The 27,547-nt window shown below is 34.1% G+C and overlaps 1 protein-coding gene across 1 annotated transcript; it reads left to right on the forward strand.

Moving 5' to 3' along the window:
• The first annotated feature begins 10,541 nt into the window (after positions 1-10,541).
• On the forward strand, positions 10,542-14,750 carry LOC130968004 (probable 1-deoxy-D-xylulose-5-phosphate synthase 2, chloroplastic). The gene is made up of 5 exons (XM_057893083.1): positions 10,542-10,782; positions 10,863-11,361; positions 12,714-12,985; positions 13,077-14,225; positions 14,317-14,750. Exons 1-5 carry the CDS (start codon positions 10,681-10,683, stop codon positions 14,473-14,475), a joined length of 2,181 nt encoding a protein of 726 aa, XP_057749066.1. The 5' UTR covers positions 10,542-10,680; the 3' UTR covers positions 14,476-14,750.
• The last annotated feature ends 12,797 nt before the right edge of the window (positions 14,751-27,547 follow it).

Here is a 27,547-nt window from a genome sequence, read left to right on the forward strand (position 1 = left end):
GGGATTGATATTTTGATAAGTGCATTTAGATTATTATTTGAAAGATTTAGAATATTTTTTGTTGATAGGATATGAGGTTTGGACTCTTGGTATTGTCAATAGTCATTAGTGGTAGTAGCTAACTCGGTTTGAACTATTTGCGGTTTGCATGGTAACCGATCTATATCAGTCTGGATTTGAGTAATTAACTAGGGTATGACTGTTGTGAGTTTTATTTGGGTTTGATTATTCGACCTTTAAACTCAATTAAAGGGAGAATAGATTGTGGCGAATAGTTTAGTATCCGCTACCTTTAAAAGATGAAGTATAGTTCGGATTGACATTTGATAAACTGAATCATATGAGTAGTTTAAATAATTGTTTTAGAACAACTGATTGATCGTGAATTGGGTGACTTAGAAATTAAGTTGAGATATTAACAAATGAAATAGTTATAATGATAGACTAAAATAAAGATTTAAAATATATTATTAACAAAATCTTTATGATTGGAAAAAGAGTTCATCATCAAGTCCTGACTTATAATTTAGACACAGTGTAACTTTAGAGATGTTTCATTCCAAGTATGGGGTAGTTCTTTACCAATCACCATGCTTCTGAGTTGACTTCAAATTATTTTTATGTTGACCTCAACATTTCATGATATAGTAATAAAGCAATTTCAGTTTGAAAAAGAAGTTAAATGTGACGTTGTAAATGCATGTTTTGAGTTCATTGGCTAAAGCTGAAGCTAAACTTCATCACTTTGAGAAACAAATAATTGAAGCGAATGAAGGAAAAACACAAATAGGATAGTACGAGTATTGAGCAATCGAAATGCAATTGAAAAACAAAATAGTACTTATTAGCAATAACAACGTAAAAACTGCTAGAAAATTTTGTAATGCATAAAAATAATTGAAAAAAATAAAAAAAATGTATTTCATAGTGTCAATAAGAATAAGTAATTTTGCCTTTATGCAGGAGATTTGAAATCATTTGTAGTGAGTTGTAGGGTCTTGTTCATTGTGAATTTGTGATGCCGACCTTGGTTAGCGAAAAAAATCAAGTTTGAATCCTCAATTTATAGTGCAACGATCACGGCTTATCTCGGCTTGAGTCGATGGGAGAGGAGACAAAGTTTGCTCCTCCGCCATGACTAAGATCCTACAAAAAAGAGGAATAACTAGCAGAAAAAGAAAAATGTGGGATTAAATAAACTCGGTCTTACGGTGGGCGCCAAATGTCCCTGCGTAGTAAGCCAGGTTTGAGGTATAACAAATTCTGTTTAGGGATTAAATTTTCTTTCGCCTAAAATGGAAGAGGTATACGCTAATTTTAAAAGAAGCAGTAGCAATAAGTACCTGCAAAGTCATTCAAACGTTACCTTTTATATAATTGGAATTTGATATTTATAGTATGTTACTTTTTCATAGAAATTGAGAACAAAATTCTCTCTAATTAAAAATAAATCATATTTATTATTGTATTTAAATTTCGATTTATAAATATAACTGAGCGGATTTATAACTGCCGGATCAATACCTATTTAATTGCTGTATATCATAATCATTGTGATCTTACTAATAACAGAAATAATATTAAATTCATAAACAAAAAAAAAAAATCATAAACACATCCTATAGTCTTGCCAAGTTATAGTATCACCTATAGTCAATCTGGGTCTCTTAAATGATATACGCTTATTGAAAATGAAATATAGCGACTGGTCTACTACTTTATAACTAGAATAGAAATACTAAGTCAACATTTTTCTTTTTTATTTGTTTTACAAATGAACCAGTACTCATTAATTATCTATTTTGTTTTACTAAAAGTGTTAAGAGTTAAATTATTATTATTATTATTATTATTATTATTATTATTATTATTATTATTATGGGGTCTTTATTATTTACTTGTTTTAGGCATTCCTAGTCGCTCTCAATATTTTATATGCATAATTAACAGTTTAAAACTCGTGAGTCACATGCATTATCTAATGATAAAGGAAGAGATAGATTTGGCACGGAACTTCAATTATAAATAGCCTTATATCAAAGATGACTACAGATGAATATAAAAAGGAAATCTTGACCTACCTATAGAGAAAAGGTTATACGTTTGTTTAATTTTCAGTGGATTATATTGATCACGATCATACAATTATGTAATCTAAGAAAAAGTTTAGGGGTAAGCAACTTTTGTATTTTTTGGTTAATATTTAACTATCAAAAAAAGAATAAGTAATTTCTTATTGTTGAATATAATTTCATATTATTAAAAATATTATTAATGACCAATTAATAGTTACAAAATATCAAAATTACTGGCCCTAATAGTATTCCTCATCTACACACGGTTCTTATGAAACGGAAATTACTTCATAGTTTAATGCTCAGATAGTACAGCTCAACGCCTTAAAACAAATGTAATAGTGACATGCATGGACGCAGAGGAACGAATGGAATATTCAAACCAAATAGCAAATAACAACTTTAAATGTGGTTAATAAGTATTTGGCTTCGTCGTAAAATTTTTTACAATTTTATTATCAATAAAAGATACAAAATATTTGTTGTAATCATATAATCTATTATGTAAACAGAAATGCTGGGGCGTTATTAGTTAATGTTAATTTAAATGTAAAACAAAAATGTTTCACCTAATATTTTCCATCTAAATTTATATACTGAATTTTCACGAAGTTCTATACCGCATACCGGGGTATTCAACATATGTCGTTTCTTCGTGTAATTTTGTTTACTTGTTTAAGTTAGGATAAGACAAAAAAAGGTTTGGAAGGCATTTAACACGTTCTAAATTGTGAAAGCATGAGTTATTTGAATTTGTATCTACTTGTTTGTTGGGGTTTCTTATTAAGTATATTTTATGTTTTTATTCCTAATATTATTACTTGTAAAGATGCAATTGTATATTCATTTGTATTTTTTATTCACATCTAGATATAAATAAATAAATAGAAAAACACTCATTTAATAGGAACAATGCCCATTATTCAGCTGTATGGATATGTATATATCAAATTCATTCCTGGTTGGAATGCTAGATATTTAGTAACATGTAGTTAGGTTTGAGCATGCATCCTCCCCTCTTCTTAATTTGTATTCAAGATCCCTTAGGCATACATTACTTGTTGCGTTTTGCTTAAGAGTGCATTATTTATTGTTAGATGATAAATGTATGTATCTGAAATGTAAGACTTGCTCTCTCAACTAACACACTTGAAATTGATTTATTGCAACAATTGACATTTAGGCCCAATGTACACATACATACAAATGCAAGTTTGGTAACAAGGGATAATAAATAAGTAAGGTTGTGTTTGGTTAGTGTTTTTGACGTACATAAATATATACATAATATATAGAAAGACACTAACATAAAAATTAATATACAAATTTTTTAATGTATTTGATAATAATATACAAGATACGCATGTATAAAACAAATATCAATTTTACTCTTTTCAATATACTTTAATGTTACTAGAACCATTATTACTTTCTATCATCACCACCACTAAAATTTTAACATTAACCTAAATTTTCAACAGAAACTCAAAAAAAATTTATATCAATAATTAATTCAACAATTCTTATTTTAAAAATTAAAAATAATTGACCCAGACATGAACAAGGAAAGAAAAAAGGAAAGTAAAAAGGAAGAGGAGCATGCCGACAGAGGTGGAAGGACGAAGTGGAAGCAGCACAGAGTTGGAAACATTGCGCAATGTTCAATGCAACGCTTGGGACCTCAGTGCAGAGTTGGAAATGTTGCGCAACGTTCAATGCAATGCCTAGGACCTCAGTAGTTCGCTGACGGCTTTGTGATAAACTTCAGTCCCACCATCGTCCTCGCCTGGGACGCTGGTCCCGTCCCTCCTCCACCACCGATAATCACAAAATCAATCAACTCTGCCAATGATCTCTGTTTCAAATTAGGATTCATCGTTTGCACGATCTCACTATATATCTAGTTCTTCAATTTCACTGATATCTCTCTCTTTCTATGTTATAATTTGTGTTTTAGGTATTGATTAATTTGAATTGCAGGTGTGAGAGCGCAGATCTAGACAAAGAGAGAAGAGGATATGGAGAGTGAGATAGAGAGGACAAAGAGAAGAAGGTGCGGCGATAGCGACGACAACGGTGAAAAAAGTAAAAGAGAAGAACATTGGTAGCAAAGGAATGAAGAGAGGAGGAAAAACGGAAAGTAAGAGTAAAAAGATCAAAATTTATGTCATATTCATTGTGTCTAAGTGTTTAAACTTTAAAGAGAAATACAAAATGAGGAAGTATAGGAGCCAGTGGAGTATTTGTACAATGTGTACAATGAGGATTTAGAGATGTTCGATTCAGTAGGATATCAGATGTTTATTATCTCCTGATATTCGGATGGTTATTTTGGATAGTATGAGTGTATTGTATTTGAGAAATTAGTAGTATTTTACTCTGGATGTTCATTTTTTTAATTCATATTGGGTCAAATAAATAATTTATTGTACACATTATACAAATACTCTATTGACTCTCTAATAAAATTCATACAAAATACATATATTTGTGTATATTTATATACATCGTCTTTATATAAAATTTGTCTTAATAAATAAACGATAAATATATACCATTGTACCTATATATTTGTGTCAACAAATAAATGTAGCCTAAAGTCGTCAAATGTCATATCAATCAATAGTTAACTTCATTATTAATATCGAAAATTATGTTTTTATACAATAGAATTGATGTGGAATAATATAATGTGTGTATAGATATGAAATTAAAATCTTATTAATCATCAAGAATTATTGTTAGAAAAAGTAACCCTTACTAACTATTATTCAACTTGAGTATATATGTACTACTACTACTGCAGCGGACGTACGAAAATGTCGGTTTGAGCATTAGCAATAGAATCCATAATTAGGGGTGAGCATGGGTACCGAGTATTTGATTATTCGTTTAAATTTAAACTAAATTAATTAAATTAGTTTTAGAACCAACGAATAATCAGGTCTAATCTAAACTAAATTGATAGTTATTTCTAGAGATAAATTTGAGTATCGGTTATAGGGTGCGAAATTTGAACTGTTAGAAACAAGAGACTAAACTAAAGAAAGTGTTTTGTGTATATTCAGTTGTCTGATGAAAAGTACAATATACAAGGGGTATTTAAAGGTGCTAAATGAATCAAAGTAATAAAGGCATAGAATCCTATAATTAATATACAGATATGCTATATAAATATAAACGATACTAATTGATCTAAATTGATTCTAATGATTCTCTAACATCCCCCCTCAAACTCAAGTGGGAGCTAAGGATACCAACTTGAGTTTGGATAACAAAGTTTGGAAACGAGTCGGGTGATGAGCTTTCGTGAAGATATCAGCACTCTGATCTAGTGTTCCAACAGCAATGAGTCGAATAGCATCAATAAGGATACGTTACCGAACAAAGTGACAATCAATCTCAATGTGTTTGGTGCGTTCATGAAACACATCATTATGGGCAATCTGAATAGCACTGCGGTTATCACAAAAAACATCAGTAGGGGACGACGGAGGAGCACCCAGATCTTCGAGAAGCCAACGAACCGAGATAACTTCAGCAGTGGTGTCGGCGAGGGCACGGTACTCAGCTTCTGTGCTTGAGCGAGCAGTGAACATTTGCTTCTTAGCACGCCAAGAAATGAGAGCGTCGCCAAGAAACAAACAGTAACCAGTAGTAGAACGACGATCAGTGGGATCACCAGCCCAATCAGCATCGGAGTAAGCTTGAAGAGACAAAGAGGAATGGGCAGAAAAATAAAGACCATGAAATAGAGTGCCTTTGATGTAGCAAAGAATGCGAAGAACTGCCGCATAGTGAATAGTACGAGGAGTTGACAAGAAATGGCTAAGTACATGAACCGGATAGGCGATGTCTGGTCGGGTGACAGTCAAGTAGACGAGACCATCAACTAACTGTCGATAGATAGTAGGATTATGCAAAACAGTGCCATCCATAGGGGTAAATCGAACATTAGGCTCAAGAGGAGTATACTCAGTGCGACTATCTGTAATCCCAGTGCGAGCAAGAAGATCTGAAGCATACTTAGCCTGAAAGAGATAGATGCCATCATCGGTGAAGATGACCTCGAGACCAAGAAAATAGCTGAGAGAACCAAGATCTTTCATCTCAAAGGTACGGTGAAGTGAGGCCTTGAGATCAGAGATACCATCAATATCATCCCCAGTAATGATCATGTCATCAACATACAAAAGTAGAAGAACAACACCACGTTCGCTTTTACGAATAAAGAGGGCATTCTCATGAGGGCTAGAAGTAAAACCAAGATTGCATATAGTAGTGCTGAACTTGTCAAACCATTCACGAGGAGCTTGCTTAAGTCCATAAAGTGCCTTGCGAAGGAGACAAACCTTATTAGAAGGACAAGGATATCCCGGAGGTGGTTTCATATAGACTTTCTTTTTCAAATTCCCATTAAGAAAGGCATTCTTCATATGCATCTGACTGAGAGACCATTTTTTAACCGCGGCAATGGTAAGAAGAGCGCGAACAGACGTAAGATGAGCGACAGGAGCAAAAGTCTCTTCATAATCAATACCATACTCTTGTGTATAGCCTTGAGCAACCAAGCGGGCCTTATAACGGTCAATAGAGCCATCAGAGCGAGTCTTGATCTTGTATACCTATCTACTACCCACAACTTCCTGATTAGGAGGAGGATCAACCAAATCCCAAGTGTGCACTTTTTCAAGTGCCTGTATTTCTTCCTGCATTGTTTGTTGCCAATTTGGGTTTGAGGAGGCTTCTCTGAATGTCTTAGGTTCATGTTGATGAAGAATAGTAGAAAAGCAATGGTAATCAAGAAAATGAGGAGGTGGATTCCTTACCCTAGAAGAACGAACGGGAGGAGGAGGCACGACGGTAGGAGCAGGATCATCGTCCGGTCTGGAATCATCGGGAGATGGAGAAAGCGGAAGAACAGGAGGCTGTGGAGGGTTACTCGAGATAGAATCTGTATAATCATCACTAGGAAAAAGATCAACATTGGGGTTAGTAAACAAAGGTGATTGAGTAGTAGGAATGGACTCAAAGGATGAGAATCGAGAAAACATGTGGTGCTCCCAGAAGACAACATGACGAGATATACGAATACGTTTAGAGAGAGGATCCCAACAATGATAACCCTTATGTTCAGTGCCATAACCAAGGAAACAACACATACAAGCCCGAGGTTCAAGTTTACTATGTTCGTGAGATTGAAGAAGAACAAAATATACACAACCGAAAACTCGAAGAGAACTATAATCTGGAGGGGTATGATAAAGACGCTCAAAGGGAGTAACATTACCAAGAACAGAAGAATGGAGTCGATTGATAACATGAACAGCAGTAAGAACAGCTTCACCCCAAGTACACTCAGGACACGAAGAATAAATGAGCATTCCACGGACAGAGTCAAGAATATGACGGTGTTTGCGTTTAGCTCTACCATTTTGTTGAGATGTACCAGGACAGGAAAACTCAGACAAAGTACCATGTTCTGCAAGAAAGGCTAAGAGTTTTGAATCACGGTATTCCATAGCATTATCACGTCGGAAAACCTTAATGACCTTGAAAAACTGAGTTTTAATCATAGTAGCAAAGTTGATATAGATCTGAGGCAACTCATGGCGATTAGTCATCAAATAAACCGAAGTAAAACGGGAATAATCATCAATGAAAATGACAAAGTATCGAGCCTCGCCCATAGAGGCAGTGGGAGCGGGGCCCCAAACATCAGAGTGAATGAGATCAAAAGGAGAGCAAGCAAGAAATGAATTATTGTGAAAAGATAAAGCAGGTTGTTTGGCAGTTTGGCAAGAAATACAATCAAAAGATTCATTCGGAACCTGACCTAAAACACCCTAAGATACAAGAGGACGCAGTTTTTCTAAGGAGGTGTGGGCAAGACGCTGATGCCATAAGTGGAGGGTATAGGGAGAAGAAGCAGCGCAGAGATTTGGTGCAGGAGGAATATGAAGATTCTTGAGTTCAAACAACCTTCCGACCTTACGTCCAGTCCCAATGATTTGTCCCGTCCGAGGATCCTGTACACGACAACCAGAAACAGAAAAAGTGACATCAAAACCCAGATCAACAAATTGACCAACAGAAATAAGATTAAAGTTTAATTTGGGAATATAATAAGTATCAGGAAGAGTAAGAGTCGACTGGGAGATAGAGCCCTTGTGTGTTGCATGCAAGAGGGAACCATTTGCAGTATTGACAGAAGATCCATTTGTAGTGGTAGACAGAGATGAGAAAATATTACCCAACGGAGACATGTGATTAAAACAGTCCGAGTCAAAATACCATTTAGAATTACCTGGAGGGGTCGAAAAAGCAACAGGGGTATTACCAGAAAGGGAGAGAAGATGCTGAAAAAGAGACGCAATATTAGATAGAGAGACAGGAGAAGGGTTGAAAGGTGCAGAGACAGTAGATTCAGTAGTAGCAGCAACAGCAGAAGCAGGCTCAGAACGTGGGGGACGAGTAGGACATGTAGTAATCAAATGTCCCGAGCTTGCAATAACGGCATAACAACTGTGAACAATGGTAGCTAATATGACCTTTTTGGTGGCATGTGCGACATTCAACAGAGGGACAGACGGAGAAAAAGTGCCCAAAGCGATTGCAGTTTTGACAGAATTTATCCTTTTTGTCTGTGGCAGCAAAATCATCTGACTTTTCCATAATAGTTGACACAAAGATCAAAGAGAGGAGAGAAAATCGCGATTTCAAAGCAGAAAAAGAGAAATCAGAGTGCAGAATCGGAAAGAGCTCACCAAAAAACCTTAGAGAGGGTCCCACTGTTTTCCACGTCAGCAGCCACGTCAGATGCCACGTCAGCAGGCAATGACACATGGCAGGTAGTGATTGGAGGGACAAGGCACGTCAGCGGGTGACTGGGCGTGAAGTGGCACGCGGGTTGGCGTATCAGGTCGGGTCGGGCGCACGGGCCGGGCGCGGTTCGTCTTGGGTCTGACTGACACGTGGCGCAATTTGGAGCCGTTGATCCGGGAGCGCTGATCCAACGGTGACGGATGCTTCTGGAAGGAGAACACCTGCAACCGGGCAGGCAACTTCGAGTGGCGCGTGGCGGCGCGTCCGGCGACGTCTGGAGGTGATTTCGGTGGCATTGAAAACCTTGCAACGAGTAGAAGGCGACGGTACCGGCGGTGACGAACCAAAGCGTCAAAAAGGAGTTAAAAACTGAGGACAAAGTGCTGCTCGGAAACAAACGGATGGCGATTTTCAAACAGAGCGTGGCGGCGCGTGCGGCGGTTTCTGGCGACGAGGCTGGACTCGTTGAACTCGCAACAACGAGAGGAAGGCGGTGGTAAAAGCAGTGACGAACCAAAGCGTCTGGAACAGAACAAAAGGGAAACCAAAGAACAGTGTCGAAAGAGGAAAAACAAAGAACTATAAACAAATTTTCATTGGAAAAAAAAAAGAACCTAAGCTCTTGATACCATGTTAGAAACAAGAGACTAAACTAAAGAAAGTGTTTTGTGTATATTCAATTGTCTGATAAAAAGTACAATATACAAGGGGTATTTATAGGTGCTAAATGAATCAAAGTAATAAAGGCATAGAATCCTATAATTAATATACAGATATGCTATATAAATATAAACGATACTAATTGATCTAAATTGATTCTAATGATTCTCTAACAACCAACCAATGAACTCGATCATATATTAATTAAATAAAAAAAATATATTTCTATTACACTTTTGTATTTAGTTTCTAATATGTTTGGATTTTAATGTATTTAGTGTTTAATATATTTGGATTTTAATGTATTTAGTTTTTAATGTATTTGGTTTTTAACATGTTTGGATTATTTTTATTGATGTTACACGTTTATTATACTTGCTAAATTTTTAAAATAAAAATTTAGATTTTTTATGAATTTCAAAATCTTTGGGTACCCAATTATCCAAATCAAACCAATCTATTTTTAATTGGTTTGGTTTGATTCAGGTACATATACAAAAAAATACAAATTCAAACTAAACCAAACCAATTATATTTTAATTAATTCGGTTCTAATTTTATTTTGAGCTCAAATCAAACTGACCCGTGCTCTATCCATAATCCACTAGCTAGTTATTTGTCGTTTACGTGAGTGTATTAAAATATGGTTTATTCAAAAATTTCAAATGAACATGATACACGCTTTTAATTGATTCAACTATTTTCTCACTCCACAAAACTCCGATATCTTTTTCAATTCTTTTCTTTTCTTTTCTTTTGTAAAAAATAATCTCGGTGGTGGAGAATAAGTAGTGGTGGAGAGCGTGTGAAAGGTCAAAAGACACGTGGGTCAAGGTTCATGACATTACCCTACTAAAATTAGTATTAACCTGCTGCAATTCACCAGCAATAAATAATTAATAATGAGATCAATGCGTTTAGCACGTGGAAAATGTCCAAAAACAGCTATATAAAGAGGCAATTCAGCTCAGCATCTTCACACTTACCAGCGAAACAAACATAACTAATTAATTAACTTGCATAGCTAGCTAGCTAGTTAGTATATATTCTCACTCACAACCAACACATACAACACTAGCTAGCTAGATTTCATTCCCAAATTGCGCTCAGATCAACACCTATGGCGTCATCATGTGTTGTTGGAACTAGTTTCTTCATTCCCTTGCTTCATTATTCTCGTCAACCATCAACTACCACGAACTTAACAACCACCGCCATAAGGGTATGCGGCTCGTTATATTCTTCCGGTGTCAACACATTCCACAAACATTATTTAATATTAATTTGATTTGAATTTTGCAGGGAAAGGGAGTGATAGCAGCTGGTGTAGGAAACAATAATGGAGGCGGTGAGGTAGAGAGAAGTACTATGGTGAAGAAACGGCATGAGAAATGTAGTGGTCTGAATTTCTCAGGAGAGAAGCCAGAGACCCCAGTGTTGGACACAGTAAACTACCCAATCCACATGAAGAATCTGTCGATTGAGGAACTTGAGGCGCTTGCTGATGAGCTTCGTGAAGAGATTGTTTACACGGTGTCAAAGACCGGTGGACATTTAAGTTCAAGCCTTGGTGTGGCGGACCTAACAGTGGCACTTCACCATGTCTTCAACACTCCTCAGGATAAGATCGTTTGGGATGTTGGTCATCAGGCCTATGCTCATAAGATTCTCACCGGAAGAAGATCCAAGATGCACACCATTCGACAGACTGGTGGACTTGCTGGATTCCCCAAGATTGCTGAGAGTCTTCATGATGCCTTTGGTGTTGGTCACAGTTCTACTAGCATTTCGGCAGCCTTAGGTAAAATTAATTAAATTAAGAGCAATGCTAGGGGCAGCAATTTTTGTGATTGTTAGACATCAACTAACTATTAATGATGATTTGATGGTGTGAGATTGGTGTGAAATTTTATCCAATGGCTCACCTTCCTCTGCTGGTTACATGCTGGCCAAAATTCAATAAAACTGCTGGCCCCTAGACTTTTTCTTAAATTAAAGGAAATGAAATTAAAAATTGAGACTCTTTAAATAAAAGTTAAAATTCGATAAATGTTTTTTTAAGATGTCTTTTATTAATTAAAATTAAATACATATAATTAATTAAATTATATTATTTTTGTCAAAATTAAATCAAATAAATTAATTTAAAAAAAATCGATAAATCAAATCTTAAATTAATCTAAATTAATATTTTTTTTTATAGAAAATGATTATAATAACCTTAATAACCTTTTTAAAAAATAACTAAAATATTTTTATTATATATATTTTTAATTTTAAAAATTCTAAATTCTAATAACTCTATAACGGGCAAAGAAAAAAGAAAAGAGTTAAAATTTAGAGTTCTCAATAAATATATATATATATATATATATATATATATATATATATAATAAGAGTATTTTAGTTATTTTTATAATAGAGATATTAAAATTATTTTTTATAAAAAAATATTAATTTATCGATTTTGTGGCCAAATCAATTTATTTAATTTAATTTTAATAAAAATAATATAGTTTAATGAATTATATGAATGAATTTTAATTATTTAAAAATATTTTAAAAAAAAGACATTTTAAATATCTTTATCTAAATAATTCCTTAAAAATTTATTAATTAAAAATATTTGATAACCAACAAAGTTTAACTAAAATTAGAAAAACTTACTTTATAATATTTATTTATAAGGAAAAGTATATGGAACCAACTAATAATCAGCCAAGAATGGAACAACATAATTAATTATAATTAGTTTTATTAATTTATAATTTAATTTGTTTTTTAAATTATTGTTGACCACGTTCAAAATATGAGGGAAGATACGCTAGTGATAGGAGAGAATCACGGAACAGATCCTTTGATCATTAATTAGCTGGTTCCATATAATTAATTATGTTTTATTAATGCGTAATACATAAAACATAGAAATAATTTCCAAAACCATCCAATTTACAAGAAAAAGAAACATCCGTGTGCCTATCAGTAGCAACATCCAGTTAAAGTCACCGGTACCTCTGGTTTACCAGTTGGCTGATTCTTGGCTTATATAGAGTTGGTTCCCTAGCATTGTTGTATTTATAAATATTAAATAAAGTAAGTTTTACCTATTTTTTTACTTATTTTTAATAAAGCGAATTCACACTTTGGTTTCAGGGATGGCAGTTGCAAGGGACCTGATTGGGAAAAACAACCACGTGATATCAGTGATCGGTGATGGGGCCATGACAGCAGGACAAGCCTACGAGGCCATGAACAATGCTGGTTTTCTTGACACCAACCTCATCATTATATTGAATGACAATGAGCAGGTCTCTCTCCCCACCGCAACCTTGGATGGCCCAACTCCCCCTGTTGGTGCTCTCAGTAGAGCTCTCACTAAGCTTCACACCAATTCCAACTTCCACCAGTTACGCCAGGCCGCTAAGGTATCATTAAATTTGGCATTTGCCATGATTTAACTACATACAAGTCGAACTCAAAGAGTAGAGATAGAATAAACAAGTTGCACTTGCACAGGGCATAACGAAGCAAATGGGAAGCCAAGCACATGAATTTGCAGCGAAATTGGATTCGTACGCGAGAGGATTAGTAGGTGGGTCTGGCGCGTGCTTCTTTGAGGAGCTTGGTCTGTTCTACATCGGCCCCGTAGATGGCCATCAAATGGAAGACCTTGTCCACATTCTCAAGAATGTGAAGGGAATGCCATCACTCGGCCCTGTCCTCATCCACGTCATCACCGAGAAAGGTAAAGGCTATGCTCCTGCCGAAGCTGCACCCGACAAGATGCACGGTGTCGTCAAGTTCGACCCTAAATCCGGGAAGCAGATGAAGACCAAAGCACCCACACATGCTTACACACGCTACTTTGCGGACTCCTTGATTGCAGAGGCAGAGGCTGATGACAGCATCGTTGCCATCCATGCCGCCATGGGAGGCGGCACTGGCCTCAACCTCTTTCAGAAGCGCTTCCCGGAGAGATGTTTCGACGTCGGGATAGCCGAGCAACACGCCGTAACCTTCGCCGCTGGTCTCGCGGTGGAAGGGCTCAAACCATTTTGCGCCATTTACTCTTCATTCCTACAAAGAGGGTATGATCAGGTGGCACATGACGTGGACCTTCAGAAGCTTCCGGTGAGATTCGCTCTCGATAGAGCTGGCCTAGTTGGTGCTGATGGCCCAACTCATTGTGGCGCATTTGACACAACGTTCATGGCTTGTTTGCCAAACATGGTGGTTATGGCTCCTTCTGATGAAACCGAACTCATGCACATGGTAGCCACTGCTGCAGCCATAGATGACAGGCCTAGTTGCTTTAGATTTCCGAGAGGGAATGGCGTTGGTTCCATTCTTCCAAATAACAATAAAGGCACGCCATTGGAGGTTGGTAAAGGCAGGGTGTTGAAAGAGGGAAGCAAGGTGGCTCTAGTTGGATATGGAACAATGGTACAAAGCTGTGTGGCGGCAGCAAAGGTTCTTGAAGCACACGGCATCTCAACAACCGTGGCTGATGCTCGATTTTGCAAGCCTCTTGATGGACCATTGATGATGCAACTTGCAAGAGAGCATGAAATCTTGATAACAGTTGAAGAGGGTTCCATTGGAGGGTTTGGTTCTCATGTTTCTCATTTCCTTGGCCTCAATGGACTCCTTGATGGCAATCTTAAGGTCTACCTCTACTTAATTATTATATTGTGTGCAGCACCACACCATAGTTTATATATATTCAGTATTAACCTATATGTTTGTGTTGGTGCAGTGGCGAGCCATGACTCTGCCTGATAGATACATTGAGCATGGATCTCAAAAGGATCAAATTCAAGAAGCGGGATTGAGTTCAAACCATATTGCAGCTACTGCTTTGTCATTAACCAATGTTCAGTGGGACAATCGTTTGCTTCTCAGCATGCAAATATGAACCTTATTAATAGGATTTCAAATGTAAATAAATATATAACAGTAATAAATTAAAGCTCTGCCAAAAATTTGTTATTAGACCCTGTTTATTTGATGATTATTATATCAAACCCACATCTCCTTAACTGGAGCAAGGGATTGAAGGAACCAAATATTTTAATGTAGATAGATTCATAGATAGATTATTTGTTTGTTACAATTTATGGAAATGATGAGATGACATGTATGATGAATTGAGAACATAGCACCGTGGTATTTGGTTTGAGATTTTCACAATGGTCAAGAGTTCTGCTTTTATTATTCAATTCACGTAATGTTAAGCAGTTAAACTAAACTGACTGAGATGTATGGACTGAAGTTTAAGCAAGTTCATTCATAAACGAAACGCACCGGATCTTATGATAAGAAATATTTTGATATAACCCCTAAGCAGTTTAACTGTTTAACTACATCCATGGGCAAACTTGAGAAACCCTTAGCTTCTTCATTCTTGGAAATGGTCTCATTGCACTGTCTTGATTTTTTTTTTTTTTTTTGTGACTTGCAGTGTCTTGATTTATTAGCTTCTGTATATATTCAATTAGTAATAGTAATTAATTTTCAATGATTTTATTCGCTTAAAAAATTTTCATAGAAAAATGAGACTAATTTTTTTTTTTCAGAACTTTTGTTTCCTGCAAGTTCTTATTTGATAGGTCCATAATCCATTTCTGTTCGTGACCCAAACTACTAACTGCGATAGTCCATTTGCGTTCTGAACCCGATATTTTACAAAACTATTGTGCTAAATAGGCCCAAATCGTCAGGTCAGATCAATTATCCAATTTAATTTAACCGATTTTTGTCAATAAAATAAAAATTATAAAAAAGAGAAGTTAAAAAGTGCTCAGCCTTATTAATTCAAAAAAACAGTGGATTAAATAGTATAGTTTGTGGGCTAAACAGGTTACCTATTTAAATTTTTTCTAAAACAAGCTTTTTGTCAAAACAAAAAATACATCAATGCATAAAACTCATCGAACTGGGAATAAATGATATGCATATAAAAAAAAAAAAACGAATCAATCTATATAAGACTTAGTTTTTTCGATATGCATATTGTGTGTGTATTGTGCCTTCTTATGGAGATTCAGGATGCTAGCCGTAAATGTGGTGGTTGTTTTTTTGAAATGTAGGCAAAAGAAATTGGATCCTTCAATTTCTTTATTAGTGAAATAGGTACACAAATCAGATGTTTTAATTTATCTGAGAAGAATTTGAATTTGATTGTAGGTGATCGGATCATCTAATTTGAATGTGGTTTAATTTTTTTTTATTTCGGGAGAGAGCAAATTGGATCATCCAATTTGTTTATTGAAATTTTTTTTTCAATATATCAAAAGAAATCATATAATATAATATAATATATATTCTGAGGGTTATTTAAAATAGTTATTTACTTCAGAATGTAAGGTTTAGACCTCTTTTGAGGTAGCGCCCGACTTGTATCGATGTCGAAGTGTCGCCGTCTAAGTTTCTCGAGAGGAGGTAGGGAGTGGTGTCAAGGAGTGTAATTCTTTGGTTATAAAGAGTCAAGATAATCAAGAATCAGTATGATGAATAATGACAATTGTAGAGAACTAGTCTTGATTTAAGTGTGCTATATAAGTGGAGAAGTACAATTCTATTTACGTTTTAGTGACTCATTGTTATTCTCAACCCAATTCAATATTGCTATTCTTTAGTTTTCTATTTTCTTTTCTTTCTTTTCACTATCAAAGCTACCGCTGCTTAAAGAATCATTGCATGGTATCAAGAGCTACAGGTGTTTGATCCATGGCTTCTCCCAATGAAGATTCTGTCAATTCCAATTCCAACAATACTCCTCCCTCCTCTTCTGTTATCAACAACAAGATCTTTTTGTAATTCGAGGACAAGATCTTAAAGATCATTTCCATCCAAACGAATTCCTTCTCAATTTAATTCCGCGGCAATTAAGCAAGCTGGGATTGAATCTCAACAATTCAAACGATGGAGGTAGGGTGACTATAATCTCCGCTCATAGATGCTCACATCTATAGATTCTGATTTCAAGAGTAAAATGGTTGGGTGCATCTTTCCTTATGAAATTTAGGATAAGATTGAAGAATATTTTGAGAAATCCATCAAATATAAGGTTAAACAACTTAAAGCACAACTAAAATTGGTCAAGAAATATGATATATCTGCTCAATATTATATCTCAAAAATTAAAAACCTTGCTAATTCTTTGGCAGTCTTAGGTTACCTTCTTTCGACAGAGAAACATGTAGAAGCTATTCTTGAGGGTTTAAATAAAGATTATCAAAGTCTTTTAATCACAATCAATGCAAAACTTGAAATGTATAGTCTGTGTAAAGTGCAAACTCTTGTATTGACTCATGATGACATGATGAATAAATTCAGAAAGACAGATAATGTTCTTATACAAGCTAATTTTGCTCAAAGTTCTTTTCCTTCTATGCCAAATACTATGAGAGGCAGTCCAATGAGAGAAAGGGAGAGAGGTGGAGGTCGACCTTTTAGAGGTGGCAGCTTCTATCACCCAATGGACGAATATATATCTCTAGAAATGTTAAATTTGATGAATCTTAGTTTTTTTATTCTGATTTATTTCTCTCTAAATCTGTTAGTAACAATCTTGACTTAACTAAGAAGGATACAGATAGTTCTTTTTATTTTTCAAAGTACCCTGTTCCTCGTATTATTCCAAATGTCACTTCAGCCACTCATCAAAATCCATGCACCTTAAATGAACAAGACACTCTGATTAGTTCACACACAATTAAAGGTGTTCCATCTGTCATAACTAATGACTATCCAAGCTATCAATTAGAGGATGCTTCTGATCTTAGCCACAATCCTACTCCAGCATAGCACCAAGGCCCTATGCAATCCACTTCTGGCATAAACATTGTTCTTCCACCTATAGAATCCTCCAACACACGACCCTTTACAACATCACACCATTCACAACACATTACTTATCACAATACTCATGCTATGATGACAAGGTCCAAAACAAGTTCATCTAAACCAAAAGTATTTTTTCTGTTCTGTCTAAAGATAGCGATGAACAACCTCCTAAAACAACTCATGTTGCCCTCAGTATTCCTTGTTGGAAAGAGGCAACGATAGAAGAGTTTAAAGCTCTACAAAGAACCAAGACTTGGTCTTTAGTGCCTAAACCAGAAAATACAAAAGTTATAGATTGTAAATGGGTTTTTACCATTAAAAGACACCCTAATGGATCCATTCACAAATATAAAGCTAAGTTAGTGGTTCAAGGTTTTCATCAAGAAGAAGGCTTTGAACAAGTTTTTAATCCAGTAATTAGACCTATAACAATTAAATTGATCTTAAGCTTAGCTCTTTCTCGAATTTGGATGATAAGGCAATTTGATTTCAAAAATGCCTTTTTGAATGGCTATTTACATCAAATAATCCATATGTCACAGCCAATTGGCTTTGAAGAAAAGTCTGACACACATGTTTATATGTTGAATAAATCTCTCTACGGCTTGAAACAAGCTCATAGAGAGTGGTTCATTAAGTTAAGTGCTACTTTGCATTCTTTCGGTTTCAATAATTCTAAGTCTAATAATTCTTTATTTATTAAGAAACATACCAATTTAATCATTTATATTCTTTGCTATGTGGATGACATTATAATTACTGGCAATAATTCACATTGTGTGGTTGACATGATTAAGAAATTGGACACTGTTTTCTCACTAAAAGATTTAGGTGACTTAAACTATTTTATGAGGATTGAGATTCATAAAACAGAAAATAGAAAATTGCATCTCTCACAAACTAAATATATTACAGATTTATTATCAAGATTGGGGATGGCTCAAGCTAGCTCTATGCCAACCCCTATGGTTTCTTTGTTACAATTATTGTCTGCATGTTTAGAGACTTTTGAAGATTGAAAGCTTTATCGAACTATTGTAGGATCTCTACAATATTTATGCATCACAAGACCAGATATCTCTTTTGTTGTGACAAAAATTAGTCAGTTTATGCACCCTTCTCTCTTGGCTCATTGGAAGGCAACAAAGCGGGTGTTAAGATATTTGAGAGGCACATAACATCATGATTTAGTTCTACACAGAAGGGATGATATGAGATTGTATGGATTTGTAGACTCGGATTGGACTACAGATCTAGAAGATAGAAAGTCTGTGTTAGGGTATTGTGTGTATTTAGGGGCTAGCTTAATTTCTTGGATGTGCACGAAATAAACAATTATAAGTTGTTCCTATGCAGAAGCAGAATTTAGGAGTGTAGCAGCTTGTGAAGCTGAGGTACAATGCCTCAAGCATTTGTTAGAAGAATTGGATGTCAAGCTTCACACTGCTCCAACGAAATATTATGAAAACTTGAGCACTGTTTTGTTAATGACAAATTCTGTGTTACATGACAAGACTAAATATTTCCAGCTTAAAGTACAATTAATCAGGGATAAGATAAATCAGAAATAGTTACATGTTATGTATATTCCAAGGATAGATGAGGTTACTGATCTTCTTACTAAACTGTTGACAGCCTCCACATTTGAAAGATTGAGGTTCAAACTGCAAGTTGTCCCAAGGCCAAGCTCGAGTTTGAGGGGGGTGTCCAGGAGTGTAACTCTTTGGTTATAAAGAGTCAAGATAATCAAGAATAAGTTTGATGAGTTATGATAATTGTAGAGAAACTAGTCTTGATTTAAGTGTGCTATATAAGTAGAGAAGTAGAATACTGTTTACGTTTTAGTGACTCATTGTTATTCTCAACTCAATTAAATATTGCTATTCTTTAGTTTTCTATTTTCCTATCTTTCTTTTTACTTTTCTTCTATCAATGCTACTACTGCAAGAATCTTTTCAAGTGGTACATGCAAGAGACTTTGATGCTTAAGTTAGCAAGGACTTTAAGCAGGATTTTTAGTAGCTTAGAACATGAATATACCTGAGGGGTGTCAGTGTACTTATAGTAGAGTTGATAACCACCTTTTTTGGAGTAGTTTCACCTTTGTTGGTGGATAAGTGGTGCGGAATTTAAAGTCCACAAACTAACCGACAAGTGCACTGGGTCGTTCCAAGTAATACCTCAGGTGAGTGATGGTCGATCCCACGAGAATTGATGGATCAAACAATAATAATTGAGTGATTAACTTAGTCAGACAAGCAGAAAATGGTGTTTGAGAGTTCAATAGCATTAAATAGTGAATTCAAAGAATTAGAAGGCAAGCAGTAAACTTGATGTGAAAACTATGAGAGAAAACAGTTAAGGTTTCGGAGTTGTTTACCTTCCAAATTTTTATTTCTTACCAACTATTTTAATCATGCAAAATTCAATTAATGACAAACTATATTTGACTAAACCCTAATTCCTTAGTAATTTAGTCTCCTCTAACCTAGTTAACCGCCAATTCCTTGGTTTAAGTCCAATTCTAGTTTATCAACCACAAAAATCCTAATTACCCAAATATAAGAGGATTATATATCATGTATCCCGTTAAGTCTAGATAATTAGTGATTTAAGAGAAATTACTTTCAAACTGTTGTTCAAGTAAATTACTTTTTCAAAATTTAACAATAACACAATTAGAATTAAGGTTATTCTTCCGATCTACCCAAATTCTTAAGATGAAGAATGAAAAAAAATCCTTGAAATTGAAATTAATAAAATACATAAATTAAAATAGAAGAGTAATAGTATTAATCCATAGAATAAATAGAGCTCCTAACCTTAACAATGGAGGTTTAGTTGCTCATGCAGGAAATAAACCTTAGCAGAGAAAAGTGTAAAGTGCGGAAGTGGAGAAGAAGAACCCTAGGTCAAGATCTCTTCTCCTTTTATATCTAATACTAATTAATGTAGAATATATTTTCTAAAACTAAATAATATATTTTCCTATTTTAAATAAAAATAAAGTTTTAATCAAAATAAACAAAGAATCTTCGTTGCTTGCTCGTGGGCACCACTTTAATTGCTAAAGCTGGTGCGAAACTTCGACTGGGCCAAGTTTGGCACCACTATTCCCGTGCAAGATTGTAACTTTCTCTTTATCCTGGCGCCAAACTTGGCCCAAGTTTGGTACCACCAAGGCAATACGTATTGGGAGTTTTTCTTGATCTTGGCGTCAAACTTGGAGAATCCTAAGTTTGTCACCACCTTGATGGTGTTTGGAACCGTGATTCCTGAAAAAAATTTTAGACTATTATATCATTGAAAATCTCTGGAAGTTGGATTTCCAATGCCACTGGAACCGCGTCAATCGGACTTCTGTAGCTTAAGTTATGCTTGTTGGAGTTTGAGGAGGTCAAGGTTGACATTATCATCCACTTTCTTCCTTTTTTTCTTCACGAACTCTGTCAAATCCATCAGAATGCTACCTGAAATAAACCAAATTGCACACGACTCAAATTAGTATCCACAGTGACTTAAAAGTACATAAATCTTGATTAAATTTAACAAATTCGAATGTAAATTCACTAGGAAAAGATAGGAAAGATGCTCATGCATCAATAACCGTTCCCTTTATCTTGGAAGTTTGTTAGAATCTATCTTTTAATGGAGATAGAGATAGTAGAAGAGATTCGTAGAAGCAGCTACTTATTTAGATAAGTAAAACTGGACCTCCTTGTCGTGTCCGACCTCATAGGAGGTCCTTGATAGGCTTTTATACTTAATGGGCTTGGCTTTATGTTTTAGGTCAAGGTATGAACAGTGTTCCTAGTTGAGTCCGAACTTTCATTACGTCGGGCCTAAGTATTTGTGGCTTCAGTCTTTATTTTACGTCACTTTCAGGAGGTCAGGTACTCAACGTGTTTCAAAATTTTGAAATGTTGCTGCTTTGATGATATGGCGAACATTACGCGGCAGTTTCCTGGGAATCCATGCGTGCCTTTAAAGAGGGTGCAAATATCTTTTTTACCCCTTGTTTCTTATAAAAGCTTCATTTCTTCCCTCTTCTTTTCTTTTTCATTTCTGAAATGCTTTGCATTCGTTTCTCTCATCGAGAAAAATTCCTTCATTCTTCTTCCTTTATTCTTGCTTCATAACTGTTTTCCAGTTTCAAGATTTCTCCATCTTAGACCTTTTGAAGATTTCTTTGAGCTTCAAGAGGAACATTCAAGTTTTCTTGCTGTTTGACGTGCCCTTCCATTTCTGTGCTACATCAAGGTTGGTGCTTTTACCAATTTTTATTGTTTTCTGTTTCGATTACTCTGGAAAATACATGAATTTGTTTTTGAATGATACTTTTAATGATGATTGGAGATTTTTTATTGGTGATGAGGGTTTTTGCATTTCCTTTAACTCTCACTACTTGTTTGTTCTTGAGAATGTTTTTGAAACTGTTTATTATCTGAGATTGTTGCTATGGAATTTGATTGTATTGCCACCAAATGGTGTCGTGTTTGCTTATTCGAAAGTGACACCATTTTGGTATCTTAGGCATTTTTTTTGAAAAATCGCTTTTGAATTGGTAATCTTTGTTTTGTTGATAGAAAATCTAACCTTTTTCGTTTGGTGTCCAAGTTCTTTTTGTGAAGGATTTTTTGTTTGTTGTATTTGCAGATAGTATCGATCTGTTGTTTACAACATGTCAACAAAATTTCCCTCTTCTCTTTTAATTTGGGTAGACATTTCTATCTTTACTCCTGTCCCTATGGTTAATTAAAAATATGCAAGAGATGTTTTCATAGTATATTGAAAGCCGCTCTCAGATGTCATTCATTGAGTTGTATATTGAGTTCGAGCAATCTAAAACTGACCAAAATATTGAATGGAAAGATTACACAGTGATAGTGAGGAAGAGTTTGCAAGCAATTACGAGGTCGTTGGTCCAGATGAAGACGAAGATCAAGCTGACGGCATTATGGAGGCAAATATGAGAGAAGTGGCAAATGCACTAGCAAACCAACATCCATTTGAGAAGCCATTTTTCAGCGCGCTTTAGATTTGGAGGCCATAGCATACTCCGAAATTTTTTGAAGATATGAATGCAAATACGTAACTGCCTATATTTATACGAAGAATTAGAATTTTGTTATAATTTATATTATCGATCACTTAATTAGTTACGTGACATGTGAAAATATAATTAATTAGTATTTATTTATGTCTTTATTTAGTTAAATTTAAGATAATAATCTTTTTCGTTTATTTATTTATTTGGTTAAATATTAATTAGTATTTATTTATGTGTTTATATTTTTATTTAATTAAAATTGAGATAATTACTTAATTTGAATTTTATTTATATTAATATTGATATCGTGAGTATTAATTTTTTATATGAATATTTATTTATATTAATATTGTGAATTTTGATTTTTGATATAAATATTTATTATATTAACATTAATTACTTGATGTGAATATTTTTTATGGGAATATTTATTATATTTATTTATTTGGTTAAATATTTGGTTGAATATTTATAACTTTAAGTTCAAAATAATTTATTTATAATTTATAATATATAGTTAGATTTCACTTTTAATTTCACTTATTAAATATTTATTGCATGGTATTATTGTGGTAGAAATTCTTATGTGGCGAATGACGAATTTGTTGTGTCAATGGAATTCAGAATTCTTAGTTCAGGATTTTTCTGACGCATGTGTTTTGTCTATACTTCGTTTCTGATGAGGAACTATTTGGACGAAACCAAATTGTCGCCTAAATTTATCACTTACATGTCATTCAATACATTCGAATGATATCAATGGCATCATAGCGCTCTACACAACTAAGTGTACATAGATGTCAGTAGGAATTATATTTGGCTCAATACGAACAACACCATAGGCCTCTCACACAAACTGCACGAAATAAAAGAAACAGATGATTACAATCCAAATAATAATAATAAGGCTCAACCCAAAACAAATATTTATTTAATAAAAATATACCTGGTCTTCCTGAAGATCATCCAATGATTTTCTAAAGTGAACAAAACTAAGAAATTTATAGCGTCGGTCCGCACGCTCCCAGTTATGCCACCTAACATGATTTATTTTGTTAACAAAATTTCATCCTAAATATGAAAATACGATGTGGGTCGATAATTTTACCTATTACAGGCGGAAAAATGTGAGAATCCCTAGGAATCGGCGCAAGAAATGGTAGACGGATCCAAGTCCAATTTAGCAATAGTGTTAGTGGACTATTAATTTGCTTGCAATCAAAATGAGATGTCCTACATAGGGGTGGCAGTGGGGCGGGTAGGGGCGGATTTTTGTCCTACCCGACCCCGCCCCGTCTTCCTTTGATCCTACTACTACCCGTCCCACCCCTACCCGCAGGTAATAGACTGTTCTACCTTAACCCGCCCTGCCCCTACAAAAATTAAATAACATTTTAATTTTTAAATGTTCATATATAAATTAAGATAAAAAATTTAAAATTCTTACTTAAATTAAAATACAAACATAAAATTTACACATTGTCCAATAACTTAAAAGTAAAAAAAAAATTAATGTTTGATTACTACAAACTTAACACCATAATAAAAATATTACATAATTAGATATAAGAATCTTCAATCCTTACTCTTGATCACTTTCAACATCTTCATCATCATTAAAGGTTTGGAGGTCAAGATTCAAACCTAAAAATCAATGAGATAATAATTAAAAAATTAAAAGACTAAGCAAACCATATAGAGTGTTTTTGGAAAAGACATCAAAAATGATAAAAATAGCATAAAATCAGATTATCAATCAGCCATCAACAATCAATAACACAAAATCAACAAGAACTAACTTAAATTTGATAAATAATATCACACTGGAGTCTCTTCTCTAAATACTTAAATATGCTTGGCAAGAACTAATTTTCAAAAAAAATTAAGTTTATTCAATGTCAATTCTAATAAAATTCATTGTATAAAATAAGAGTAACAAAATCTTCTTAAAATGAGGAGCAGCTTAATGAAAAAAAAGATTGTGCAACCTTTAGAACACAATGTAAAATCAAAATCATTAGTACCTTTCATATGAACAAGTTCCATTGTCCACAGGATGCAAAACCTAATTAGAAACTAGAAGTATGATAAATATCAGCTAAGTAAATCACTCATTCTCATATGTCATTATAAGCAGCAAGGGAAAATAATTTTCAACCAAGTAGATCCCTGTTGTCATCTAGTTTGATTAGGTCAACAATTAATTTCTATTAACAATTATTCTGCTACACTATTTCACATCAGAACTATGATTGAACTTACCTATTTTAGAGGTATCTTGGGTGAGAACACTACATTAAGGCTTAAGGGTATGTTCGATCAGAAAAAAAGTGAGAGTAAACGTTACCTAAATGAGTTTCCATGTATATACATAGCAAACATGATGACTTGATACTGTTAGATTGAAATCAATTATAACTAATCAAGCACAAATCACAAAAATATATAAAAGGATAACATTTATTGACTAACTCTAAATCAGACCCAAAAGAAAACTTTAAAACCTTAATAATCAGCCTTCAATTTTATAACTACTACAAGTATCTTAATTCTTAGACATTTATTAAATAAGAATGCCATAAACAATGCTTAAACAGGAAAGCCATATGATATATATTTAACATAAAAAATGAGAAGTAATAGATAATTTCAGAGAAAATAAAAATAAATTACATACAAAAGGCAAGTTTAACTGTTTTAACATACAAAAATAAATTATAAAATTAACTCAAAAAAATAAATTTGTACAAGGCAAGAAGCACAGAGCAAGTCAGTAAACTGTAAGTAGTGAGTGATAGAGGATTGCTGCTTACCAGTGACACGATGACGGAGAAAGAAGGGACCGGAGACCGCAACTCAAAGAGACGAGCGGCGAGAAGAGTGACGGCAACGAGAGAAGTGCAAGCGAAGTGAATTTGGTGAGGGAGAGCGGCAAGGTGAGCAGACTGTAGCGGTGAGCGACATAAGTGGTGACCAAAATGGCTGCTGTGTGTATGTCTGCGATCTGGGAGAGTGGGTATGAGGGATGGCTGCTATGTGTGTTACTGGTTAAGTGGGTAAGTGATCACCGTATAAGGGAGGGGAGTGGCTAACCCTAATTTCTGAAATAAGTATATATATGAGAGAATATATGCACTCCGGGGTGGGTAGGGGCAGGTTTACCATCAACCGGACCCCGTCCCGCGCCGATCAACACCCCGCCCTGCTCAGGACCCGCCCCACTTCGGGTCGGGTTTAAACCCGTCCCGGCCGAGTAGGGGCGGGTCGGGTACTCCTGCTGCCCCTAGTCCTACATAACGCTCTGTATAGGTGTGCTAGGTATGTCGATCCCCAACTATAATGTCTGATACTGCCAAAATTGCGAAGCAAAGGTAGAACTTTTCATTGCACAACTATCCCAGACTTGTCTCCAAACAAGATCGTACCAAATAACAACATAATGTGGCACTTCACGTACCTCTAAATGCTATTTTCGTCAATCAGCTATAAACGATCTTTTAAATTCCAAAGCCACGTCAATTTTATGAAGTTTTATATACACTTTAACTTTTTCGGTGCAAACACTCAGCCTCGAAAGCTTCGTGACTACTCATAGTCACTCCTGTCACTAAAAGATCGCCGTTTGTCGGAAGACCAAGAATAACAGTCACATCTTCCAGTGTCACAGCACACTCACTAACTAGAAGGTGAAATGTATGTGTGTCTGAGTGTCACCTCTCGATTAGAGCATTTATCATTGATGATTGACATTGAACTATTTCAATATGAAAAACGAGATAAAAACCAATAAATCATAAATATTCCTCCACATTTCAATCTTATTGAGCCTACGTATATCTTAGATTAGTGTTTTAAGTCATTATTATAAAAAATACCATACTATTAAATATTATAACCATTTAATATATATAAAAATTTAGATATACTTACAAAAAAAATTTTAATTTAAGTTAAAGAATATTTTTTAATTATCTTTTTCCTTTTTTAGTTTAAAATATTATTTATTAATATAATAAAAAAAATAAAAATAACAATAATTATTCACATAGTTAAAATAAATTATATTACTATATAAATGACACTACATGTATTTAAGATTATTATATATGATAAATGATAATTTTGATATTTTTGTAGTAATCATATAATTACTTTATGTATATAAATCATCTCATTTTTATAACATATAATATATTGCATAATTTTAATATTCTTCTTTTCGTATATATACATTAAAATGTCATTAATATTATTTTTCATACCAAATAAACAATTTAAGTCATTATATAAAACAATAAACATAATATGCCAATACTTTTTTTAATTATATATATTAATATTAAAAAAATATTTAAATAGTATAAACTGCAATATTTTTGTTTAGTAGAAAAACAATAATAAAAATTATTAACTAAGTTAATTACATAATTAAAAAATTATGGATAATTTTTTAAATAATAAAAAATACTATTTTTGCATACTATAAATTTTATGAAAAAAAAATAATTAATAATTCAATTTTCAATAAGTTACACATCAAATATTATTATATAGGTATCAATTATTTTAAATTAAATTAATTTATATTCATAGCAAAGAATATTTATTTAAGTTTATAATTTAAATTTTCGTGCAGGGCAGAGAATGAAACTAGTTTTGCTAACAATGCATTTTTAGAGTATATAATAAGATTATTATTAATAAAAAATAAATACATTAAAAAATTAATTTTTTTTATACTTTTAATAAAATTATTTGATTTTTTTAATTTTAACATGTGATTTTAAAATACAGGTTAACTAAATCCATATCAAAATCAAGAATGAAAAAAGCGAAAGATATTTGCTTGAAAAGGAAAGGAAGTATATAGAGAAGTTAAAAGTTGTTTAGTGCAAAATGTAAATAGCATTATTATTAGGGAGTTGATGGGGCAATGCAAGACTCATTATTAATAAATTAATATAAGTGGGATACAGAAAACAAGGCCAGCAGAGAGACACGTCGAGGGCTCCCATCGCATCATCCATCAGCCATCGGCACTGACTAGCACGCTTGAAGCATCCCCATTAACTTCCAAAATATTCATTCA

Source organism: Arachis stenosperma, chromosome 1 (assembly GCF_014773155.1).
Source record: "Arachis stenosperma cultivar V10309 chromosome 1, arast.V10309.gnm1.PFL2, whole genome shotgun sequence".
Classification (NCBI taxonomy): Eukaryota; Viridiplantae; Streptophyta; class Magnoliopsida; order Fabales; family Fabaceae; genus Arachis; species Arachis stenosperma.

Excerpts from the sequence above, each read along its gene's own strand:
- LOC130968004 (XM_057893083.1), top strand. The coding sequence starts at position 10,681 with ATGGCGTCATCATGTGTTGTTGGAACTAGTTTCTTCATTCCCTTGCTT. Across the intron at positions 10,783-10,862 it reads TAACAACCACCGCCATAAGG|GGAAAGGGAGTGATAGCAGC; the intron begins GTATGCGGCTCG and ends TGAATTTTGCAG. Across the intron at positions 14,226-14,316 it reads TCCTTGATGGCAATCTTAAG|TGGCGAGCCATGACTCTGCC; the intron begins GTCTACCTCTAC and ends GTGTTGGTGCAG.